Genomic DNA, 11,365 nt, shown 5'->3' on the forward strand with positions numbered 1-11,365 from the left:
GGGAGGAGCTGCCGCCAGCATGGAGGTAGAGAGTAGAATGAAAGCTATACTGAGAAAATTCATCAACTTTCCAGGTCACACTGCTCCTCCAGCAAAGGTCCTCTGATTTTCTATTTTCCTACTTGATCATTTTTTTTTTCCAGGACTGGCCCTGTTTACCTTGAACTCTGGGTAAGGTTCAAGGTGACAAAGTCACACACCTGTGAAGCTTATTGGCTACACTAACCATTCCTCCTCCTCCCTCACTCCAAACAACAATCAAACCAAACCCAAATTCTTCTCTGCAAGTGAACTGAAGGGAACATGATCTTTTTGTCCTTGCAAAAATTAGTTTGATAAGCAGATGCAATTATTAATGAGATCAAGAGAACAAGTAATCACTCTGCTTTTTTATTTTGGCCCAGGCTGCATTTGATTTATCCCTGGCGTTTAACTCAGGATGTGGATTACCCTTTGCTTCAGTTCCAACACTGCTTATCACAATCTATGTGAACATCAGTATTCAGACACAATAGTAATTTATTTTCATTAATGACCTACTATTATTATTATTGAAAGTTATATCATACTTCCTTCAAAGACTACAAAAATTTTCTTACATTTTTAAAATTTAAATATGTTTCAAACCATGTAATTGGATATAGATACATATTTACATATAGCTTAATATACTTAATGGGGCATTTATTTTTTTCTGATTAGCTGTAACAATCTGAAATAAACATAGATTCTCTGTCTTTGATCTGTTATACATTCTTTCTCTTTAATATAAAAGTATGTATTTAATATATAATTTACAACCAAAGCCAAGGTGGACTCTAATTTTAATTTTTAGCTTTGACAGTATGAAAATTAAAATATATGTTGCATGAGGTGAAAAATTTCCCAGCCAATTTTATTCAGAATAAACCAAAGTAATATCAGTTTGGCACCATTCTACCAATCTGCCAATAATTGATCACTATGAATGTGTTTTATGATCAACTTTCAAAGTATAATTTTTCATGGAATTAATAATATAATTTTTTTCTCAGGAGGTAGGAGATGATCAGATCAGGAAAGGTTTTGATGAATTATCAGAATCAGTGCCTTGAACAAAGCAGGTACTTAATATTTAGCTACTATACTGAAACTGGACCATGATTCTTTTTAACACTAGTCCCTTCAACTAATTGGGGTGATCAGTTTCCCTTATTTAGTAATAATGATTCATCTCATAGTAAATCTTTAATTTTAAAGTAAATATTCATTTAAAGGGATATTTTGAAAGACATGAGCAAGTATCAAAAGGAAATAGGAATGAACAATGAAAGTTATGTAAGTAAAATACAGACTACTTGGTATTTAAGCATTTAAAAAGTAGAAATGACTATTATCTATACCTCTAAATTTTTATCAAAATTCATTTTTCATTTTAAATGTTCTTTTGTCTAAGTAACAACTGCTTTGACTGAAGCAAAAGCTCAAGTGCTAATCCATGCATTTCTGGCCTTTCAAATTTAATTGGGTGACAAATGACTGCATTATCTAGTTCTAATTGCTCAAAAGGCATGTGATAGATCAGCTGCACAACCAGAGACATCTTCTTACTCTGACATTGCTTCATTTGGTTCAATCATCACTTTTTCTGAAAGAGAAGAAAAAAAATCAACTCAGTATTTTTTCTGTAGTGATGTTCCTAACAGAAATTCCTGATTGGCAAATACACTTCAGCATTTTTTGAATGAAAAGCAATCTAATAAAGGATTTAACTGCTAAGACTTCAAGCACATTCAATCACTCAAGTAGACTATCTTCTTAATATTTAGGACAAAATGGTGATGAAACATATTCTTTTTAAGTAATGAATCATTTACCCTTTGGGTCAAACACTAGCAATCTGCCATTCTGTTTATATTTTGGTACCTAAAATAGAAGCAAAAATAAAAACTAGCATTATCATTATTATTTTAGTTTGAGGTATTTGAAATAATTTATAAATAGCCTTTATATAAACATTTCTATTATTTACGCTAAAATATAATTTTATACTAAAGCCAATTATTCAGAAACTATGTAAATTGGTGGTAAAAGAGATCTATAGCATCCTAAAAACAATTTATATAGTCTTGTCTTTACATCATCTGTCTTGTCTAGATAATTCTTGCAAAAAACAAAATATTGACTTCCTGAGTCTTTAAACACTGTATAAATTTAGACTATAAATAAAACAATGCAGAACTCTGTCAGAAGGATATTAAATATTTTGGCTTTTTTATTTAGTGGTGTCACTGCCATCCTAACTGGAAAACCTCATTCTTTTGTATTATGAAATTGGGTTAAAAAAAAAAAGTCTAGAGAAAGTAGCCCTTCCCTTCTCCCCACTTCACCTTGGAGCTTATGTAAAAAGAGCTATAGGAATAATTTTGCATGTTAGAAAAGTGAGGTATTAAATAAGCCTCTAATTCTCTGCTTCTGTTTTGGTTTTACATAACTTGGACTCTAGATCCAGATCCAAATACAATCAACAGTAGGTTAAGGACTCCCCTTTCCTACTGAGCTGACCCTAGAAATCATAAATTCAGCTTGGCTCATCCTTCCAAAGCCATGTTTCTCCCCTACTTTAACAAAATAAAACAACATAAACCACATTCCAGTTCATCTGTGCCACATTCCAGTTCATCTGTGTTATGAAAAACAGCGTAGTTAAGCCAGAACAAGAAATTTTTGCATGGTATTTCAAGATAAGAGATATTTTAAATAAAATATTTTTATTTCAATAAATACATTTAGAAGTTAACCTTTGATTTTTATCCAAAGATACATTTTAAAATACAATTCTTACAAGTTCCCCTATGTATTTATTAATACTTATAAATTACAATGTTTTCTTTGTGAATGTTTACCTTTCTTAGGTTACCCTAAACAGATTTTCCTGTAAGTTAGCTCTTCACATATTTGGGCAAATTTAATTTTAATTGTTAAGACAAAAATCAACTTTTAACGGTTTTTAAGTATGAGAGAGGCCACACTTAAATTTTTCATAAATAACAATTCACTTGCCCTCTCCTTCCCCAACACTTGCTATCCCCACATCCCAAGCAAGACTTCAAAAATTAGTAGTAGAAGTACATACTAGGGATTTCTGGAATACAAAATTCAAGGCCAAAACTGTGGACAATAAAAGAGAAGCTTCTATTTTGTATTAAGTTTTTCTCTTTTAAAATCTGTCTCCCTTGTACTGATTTGTACTCTGGAATAAAGCACTGGTACATAAACTTTTGTCCCAGGCTTTGTTTTCCGGGAAATCCTGATCAAGCCAGACATTATATATGTTATTAATCTGATTATCCCTCTGAGAAATTCAGAGAGAGCTGAAGTCCATCAAAAAAGCGAGGCATCTTTTCGGGAAAAACAGCTACAGAAGACCAGGGGTGCCTGGGTGGCTCAGTCAGTGAAGCATCTAACTCTTTATTTCGGCTCAGGTCATGATTTCAGGGTCGCCTGAGGTGGAGCCCAGTGGTGTCCAGCTCAGTACTCAGCATAGAGTCTGCTTAATATTCTCTCTCCCTCTCCCTCTGCTCTGCCCCCACCCCGCCCCCCGACTCACATGAGCGTTCTTTCCCTCTAAATAAATACATAAATAAAATCTTAAAAAAAAAAAAAAGTTGCAGAAGACCAGACTCTAGGATAAATGCCCTACTTCTCTAGGGCAGTAGAGCTCAAAGGCTGAAACAATGCAATAATGAACCAAATAAGGCCCTAACAAAAGAAATCCAAGATGACCTGTCCTGAGAGGTACTTTCCACAGATTTCCGCAGCCCATATGTCTGAGTAGACATCCTCTTTATATTTATATTCTCTCCTTTCTAGCTCTAGGATCTTTATGAATTGCTACATTCTACCTTTTACCTGGATGAAACATCAGGGCATATAATTCTCCCATTTTCACCTGGTAAAAGAAAAACCTAGGATGGGCAGATCCCAGCCCTTGATGGAAACCCAGGCTCTGCTAGGTCTGGATTTATCATTACCTAGGAAATGTCCATTTAGTCTCCTTTCATAAAATTGAATTCTATGGGGTGGGGGGGGCAGTACAGGGTGATACTCAAGAGTTGGGGCTCTTCAGAGAAAGAGACTGGATTCATGGCCCAGTTCTACCGTTTCCCAAGTAAGCTTCAGTAGGTTACTTAACTTCTTTAGGTTTCAGTTCTTCCATCTGTAAAACAGGAATCACAATAGTGCCAACTTCATTGGATCAGTGTAAGAATTAAATAGGATGATCTGGTAAAGTGTTTAGCATAGCACCTGGCACACAGGAGGGATGCTGTAGAAACAATGTGATGTTTTATCTAAAGGAAAAACTGGGAAGATGTCCTATAGGGCTGGTTAAGATTGCTTAGGGAGCCAAAAAGGTTTTACTGTGATTGAGACAAGCAGACTAGCTCTGAAGACTTTTAATTAATTAATTAAAAAATCACATAAGCTCCAAAGTAATGATACTTGCTTAAAAAGATCACTGACTCCAGGGAAAAAACAGAGTAATTTGAGAACACAGGTAGAATAAAAGCAGTGACTGATAAGCTGAGCAGAACGAGGTCCAGCCGTTGTATAAGTAATATGTATTTTTCACATAACTATCAGTATGCAAAAAATATCTCTGAAAGGAAATGCTTTCAGAAAAGAAACATAATAATGGTTGACTGAGTGGGAAAAAGGGATGGCTGCAGGACTGGGGTGGGAGGGAGTTTTTTACTTTATGTCCATTTGTATCTCTTGATCTTTGAACAAAATAAATATATTATCTATTAAAAAAATACCATTTAAAATTTGCAACACTATTTTTATCCCTATGTTTATCCATCTCTTACAGGTATCTAAGCTGTATATTGGCCTTGTGCTACTTTAATTCTCTTCTCCACCCAGTGGTCGCTATTCAAGTTGGGGTCATGGTATCCAGAAAGAATGGTATAGAGATGCACATCTTGTATATTCATTACATTGCATACGGTTAATGTTAACATCACAACGTTCATTTAATCAGCCTTTGAGTCTCTAGACTCTGGATTTTGAACATGGGCAGACTCTTCTGATGTATTTCAACAGTCCCAGTGGTAATGGGAAAAACACAGTTATGATAGTTCCCGACTTCCATGTCTACTTCATGTCCCACTATTCAATGTCTATTTACAACAAATATTTGATGAGCACCTACGATGTACCTTAGCACAGATATGTTTGTGATAAGCTCTGGGGATATAAGAGAAGCTCAAAATTTTATAGGGGAAACAAGTATCAACTTCCCATATACAGGACAGACCAAGCTTCAAAGTACTGTACTAAATGCTTCCCTCTAATATAATTTTCCATACTGCCCAAACAGGGTCAATCAAATCCCTTCTTTTGAGCTCATGGACTAGGGATACCCAAGGGGAGTCAGCAGGCAGTGAAGACAGAATTGGAAAGACAAAGGAAGAGAGAATCTAGTCAACAGAGCTGACACTGAACAACTTTCCAGTTCCAGAGTCCAGTTCTGAGGACTGTCCTCCACATTTGCTATATTCCTCCAGGTATGATTTCTATAAGTATCCCTAGAATATGATATTATTCTGCCTGCTTTGGGAAGCAAGAGTCAGGATTCACGATGAAGGTGACATTTATTTAGCCAAGTAGACAGTCAACAGAAGGGGAAGAACAGCAATGTCTTAGAAAATGGCAATAGATGGAGTTGGATATGTATGTGGCAGCAAACTTGAAAAGTCATTAATTACCATGTGCAAAGGATGTGGGGTTTTAACCAGTAGTCAATGGAAAGCAAACCAAGGCTCTGAAAACAATCATATGATTAGATCTATCTTAGAAAAGAAATGCTATGGAGGGTAAACCTGAGAGAATGGGAGGTGGGGAAACCAGTTACAAGGCCATTGTAATAGTCCAGAGCAGGGGCTGGAAAATGAAAGCCCATGAGCCAAATATGACTCGCTGCCTACTTTTTTTTTTTTTAAGATTTTATTTATTTATTTGACAGAGAGAGCACAAGCAGGTGGAGTGTCAGGCAGAGGGAGAGGGAGAAGCAGGCACCCAGCTGAGCAGGGAGCCAGAGGTGGGGCTCCATTCCAGGATCCTGGGATCATGACCTGAGGCCGAAGGCAGATGCTTAACCGACTGAGCCACCCCGGTGCCCCTTGTTGCCTACTTTTATAAATGAAATTTTATTGGAACACAGACATGCTTGTTTGTTTGTACATTGTCAATGGCAGCTTTCAGGCTACAATGGCAGAGTTAAATGGCTACAACGAAGACTGTATGACCTACAAAGCCTAAAATACATATTATCTGGCCCTTTACAGAAAAAAATTGCCAAACCCTAGTCCAGGGAAAAAAGATGATGTACAAAGCCAAGAAGGTACACTTGGAACCAAAAGAGAGGTAAAACTGAGGATCACTAGACATAGAAGTGAGGGCGAAGAAAAGAAGTTGATGGTTCTAGTGTGGATGACTAGGATGAGGGTACCAGGGGAGGAACATTCTTGGGGGGTGGATAATGAGTTTGTTTGGGGGAAATTCTGAGTTGGAGATGTCTGTAGGTCATCTGAAATTAAGTGGTGCTCAATTCTATCAGAGAGAGTTAGAACTCAAGAGAAAAGATCACGTGTGGGATGGCTGTGATGGATGGATGGATGGATGGATGGCATGGCCCATGTAGAATAAGAGACAAGGCCCAGGAGAGAATCCTGGGAAATACCAACATTAAGAAGCAGGTGGAGTAAAAGAATCAGTCCAGGAAACACCTATAAGCAATATTTAGACAGATAACTACAGGGTGGTGGAATGATTATATCACCAGCATAGAAGTTTCTGGAGAGCACAAACTTGTTCTTATTCATGAGTGTGGGTCTCATACCATTTTAAAGGCACTCAGATTTTGACTGAATGAATAAAACCATTGGAATGATATAAGTAACTTAATTGGCTTAAAATACTCTTAAAATTAAAAAGAAAGGCCCATAGAATTGGGAAGGATGATTCTGAGAAAAGACTTGGGGACAAGCAGATATAAATTTATTTTTATTAAGAAAAATATACTGAATGACTAATATAGAAAGATGGGTAGTATTAATCAGAAGATAAATGTATCTCATTAAATATATAAACTGTATATGACAAAGTGATTTACAAAGGCATAATTATGTGATTATATGTGTTTGAAAATATTCTGTTTATTTTGTAAATTAAGATGTACTTTGGAGGTCAGGGTAGGGGTCATTTTTTTTTTTAAAGATTTTATTTATTTATTTGAGAGAGAGCAAGAGAGAGAACACAAGCGGCGGGGGGGGGGGGGGGGGGGGAGTTGTGTGCAGAAGGGCAGAGGGAGAGGGAGAAAGGGAGAAGCAGACTCCCCTCTGAGCAGGGAGCCCAAAGTGAGGCTCGATCAAGAACCCTGGGCTCGTGACCTAGGCTGAAGGCAGATGTTTAACCGACTGAGCCACCCAGGTGCCCCAATTATGGGCTCATTTCTAAAAGAAAGGGCTTAGTTCTTGACTTCTTAGCTATATTAGTCTGGACTCTTGGTTTTAAGTTACAGAAACCATATTCAAGTTAGCTTAGGCAAAAGAAGAAAGGGTTGGCTCAAAGAATCAAGAGTTAAATAGCCAAGTTGTGTTAAGTCAGAACAGTGGACATAGCTGTGTTCAAGGAGGGGCATGGCGTCTCCCTTGTTCATCTCAGCTTCTCCCTCCAGGTGGGCCTCATTCTTCTCTCTCATTCCAGACAGATTTTATACACATGGTACAAAACATGAGTTTTGTGTGATATAGTTGTAGCCTTTTGGAAAAATTGACTCTCTCAACAAAAACCCCAGTCAAAGGCCCAATTAGTTCAGCTAGGGTTTTTTTTGGCTACAAAGAACAGAAAAACTCAAGTACCACATAAACTGGTGCTCAATAAATATTTGTTAAATAGAAAGAAAGCAAGAAAGAAAAATAAAGTATTAAACTGGATCTTTGCTATCCAATATGGTAGCCACTAGACATATGTGTCTGTTAAACACCTGATATCTGATTGGTTCAATTTAAGATATGCACACCAGATTATAAGGACTTAGTACTAAAAAAAGAACATAACACATCTCATCCCCTTACTCCTCTAGGTAAATGTTCACTAACCAGCAGCCAATAGGGCCAAATAGGTTTTATTTGGATTCTATAGGTTTCGAAAAACTGTCATAAAATGAGTTACCAGCATTCAAAATTCAGATTTCACAAAATTCTCATTTTAGGTTTCTCTTGTAATACTGGAAGATATATACATGTTCCTCCATCCCATTTGTGCAATTTATCCTTTTGTACTATTTGTTTTTATAAGCCACCTAGAATTCTACTAGGCAAAGAATGAATTAAGAAATAGATAGCTACATGCTCAGGCCCTGCAACTGATGAGGAGACAGAGCTGATTAAGCACCATCCTCCAACCTTGGGGAGCCTTGTGTGGACACAAAAGGATTCAGGGGCAATCTTCATTGCATAGTCTCAAATGTGTATAAAAATGGTTTCAATGATCATCTATCATTTACATTCATATTTAAAAGTGACAACATATAAATTTTATATATTTCCTTTACAGTACAATGTAGAGCTAGGAGCTCAGACTCCAGAGTCAGATTGTCTATGTTCAAATCTCAGCAAATTGTTGTGAACTCAGCCAGTTCTTTAACCTATGATTCACTTTCCTTAACTGTAAAATGGGGACAAAAATACTACCTACCTCATAGAGTTATTGGGAAGATTAATATAAATAGCTATAACGAATAATAACACCTATCTCCTACTACAATTATAATTACTACAACTCCTCCTTCTCCTATTACATTATTACCTACCACCTAGCAAGGACGGTGCTGAAGGTGAACTCTAAGAGAGCCAGTTCTAAGCGCACACTTGAGACTGGACAGAGCAAATAAGGGGGAGAAAACACTGAGCATTTAGCTCAAACGGTGGCGGTGAGGGGTAGGGATAGGAAGCTCTGGAATTCTGCAGTAGTGCAGTGGAATCCCTACAAAGGTGTGGGAATGCACCTCTGGAAAAATCTTAACTTTGTTTTCCTGAGATTGACTGATTAAATAAATAAATAAATGTGGATTTGGGGGTCATTCCATTTGGTTTTTAGGAGAATGAAACAAATCAAAAGACATTTTCAGTGTCTTTTTCAGGTTTATTTCTTAAAAGCCACTTCCAGGGGTCTCTTGGGGTAAGAACAAATTGGCCCAACTCACCTATGCCCTCTGGGAAGTCAAACGATAAATCTGTAATTATGCCCTGTGTTAATTTAAGTGCCACAGCGGCGCCGAGCAGAGTAGTAGTAGTAATCAAAGGCCACACATCTTGATTTTGGAAATCTCAAGTCAATTTTGTCACCTCACAGAAGGCTGAAGACCGGACCTTAGAAGTGATCCACTGTTAGCCCCTCATTTTACACAAGATGAAAACACGGCCCGGGGAGATTCAATGATTTGTCCAAATTCCACAAGAATTTTTGGGGGGCCGAGCAAGTTATGTCTAGCAAGTAATGGCATCCTAAGTACAATCAGTGAATGCTGGCTCCTACTGGTCATTAAGCTGTTTCCCCAAAAAAGTAAGAAAAAAAAACAGATAAAAGAAAAAATGTTTTTTAAAAAAGGAGGGGAGTGGGGGTCAAGGATGGAGCGAAGTAGCTGGAAGCTCTGAGATGCAACAAGGCTATGTTCACTGTTTTGGGGGATGGGGAGCAGTTTGCGCATGCGAATCGGCAGGTCAGAGAATGGTGGTCAGAACTGCCTAGTTATCACTCACACCCATGTAGACACAAATACTATATCCTTTCCTGAGTGCCTGACTACAGCCAAAGGAGGAAGCCAAGTCCGAGGTGCACCAGCAGCCGCGCGGAGCCTACCTTCTCGCGCGCCGCCTCGGCAGCCGTGAAGCTCCGGAGCCGGAACCTGGAGGGGGCAGAGAAGTTTGCGTGTTCAGGCGCGGGGCCCGGGGGAGTCGGAGGCCAGGGCTGGGTCTGTCCGCACGCGAGGGTGGGGAGAGGGCGACCCGCAGTCGCCGCAGCGCCTCTTACCCGCTCGTGGTCCTCTCACACCGCCGGTCCGCAGGGCAGACACCGCAGGCCAGCCCAGCTCGCGGTTCGCGCGGAGTTCGGAGCGAGGAACCGGAGACACAGCGTCGCCATGGAGATGAGACCGCGGGCCGCTGGAGCCCGGGGAGCAGTGGAGGGCAGAGGCGGAAGGAACGCTCGGGCGGGGGCGGGGCAAGCTGGGAGAGCGGCTGAGGGGCGGGGAGGGGGCGCGACGCGCCCAGGTAGCGCTGGAGGGCGCGAGACGCAAGAGGCCGGGCGAGACGAGCCTCCCGCTGGCCTGCGAGGCAAGCCTGGGGAGGCGGTGCAAGGCGAGGACGGGGCTGAGGGGGCGGGGCGGGGCGAGCCTGGGGCGGGGCTGAGGGGCAGGGCGGGGGCGGGACGGGGGCGGAGCAAGCTCGGGGAATCACGAAGGGGGCGGGGCGAGAAACCCGGGTTCGGGAGAGCCCAGCTGCTCCGCCGCGCCGCGCTTTGGGTGTATAAAATCTCGGACACACGTCCGCACTTGCACCCGTTACTTTGAGAAATGAAGAAAGGAGGGGAATTGGAATGTCGTTGTCCATACCTGATCCTTTTCTTGGCAGGGAGAGGGAAAAGGGCGGGGTGGCCTCGTTCCTGTTTTAAAATTGTGAAGTAAAAGAAATCTTGAGTTTGGGAGAGAGGTTTATCCCTAGATGTGGATGAACAAATGTCGCCTGCAGGACTTGGTCCCTAACTTGAGGTCGCTCCAAGAAAATTATGAATTTCCTGGGAGTCTTGGACCCTCCTATTCCCCCAGCGGGGGGGAAAGTCTTAGGATGTGAAATTGACCTCGGCCAATGGGAGGTTTTACGGCCTAAATAACTGTTTGGGTCACAAAAGGGGGTGGGGAGCACTTCTATTAGAAAATTCTAATAGTCCCTCACGCTTGGCTTCTAGGAAGGAATTGGTTGCTTTTCATCACTTGGGAAGTCTCTAGGATCGATTTGTTGCTAGGCAACAGGTTTTGAAGGATGCCTATTTGTTGGAATCAAATCTGGATTCGAATTTCACTAAGTAGCCACATGATATGAGGTATAATCGCTATTTAACCTCTGGGGTTAGGTACCTTTTGGGAATATGTACTTTGGTAGATGACTGTGTGCTTCAAATAACAAAGTATATAAAGCTCTGACATGTAGAAGATGCTTTAAAAATGGTAAATTTTATCATCATCCTCATCAAATTTGAACCGCTTGGACCATTTCAGGAACCAAGGGTATATAAAGATTTAGTTATCTTTAAATTATCTTAA

General features: G+C 39.9%; 1 protein-coding gene across 4 annotated transcripts in view; it reads right to left on the reverse strand.

The window, feature by feature from the left end:
- The window catches only part of ERICH2 (glutamate rich 2), a 29,356-nt gene extending 18,966 nt beyond the window's left edge, over positions 1–10,390 (reverse strand). The window contains exons 1-4 of one of the 4 annotated variants that reach the window (XM_032408344.1): positions 10,078–10,390; positions 9,907–9,952; positions 1,857–1,905; positions 1,591–1,627 (exon numbers count right to left, since the gene is read on the reverse strand). In XM_032408344.1, the coding sequence (XP_032264235.1) occupies positions 1,591–1,619 (29 nt within the window). In that variant the 5' untranslated portion in view covers positions 1,620–1,627; positions 1,857–1,905; positions 9,907–9,952; positions 10,078–10,390. The remainder of the gene's footprint in view (positions 1–1,590; positions 1,628–1,856; positions 1,906–9,906; positions 9,953–10,077) is intronic. The other 3 variants (XM_032408359.1, XM_032408337.1, XM_032408350.1) reach the window with 3 other exon arrangements.
- Positions 10,391–11,365: the final 975 nt, after the last annotated feature.

This window comes from Phoca vitulina, unplaced genomic scaffold (genome assembly GCF_004348235.1).
Source record: "Phoca vitulina isolate PV1807 unplaced genomic scaffold, GSC_HSeal_1.0 scaffold1, whole genome shotgun sequence".
Classification (NCBI taxonomy): domain Eukaryota; kingdom Metazoa; phylum Chordata; class Mammalia; order Carnivora; family Phocidae; genus Phoca; species Phoca vitulina.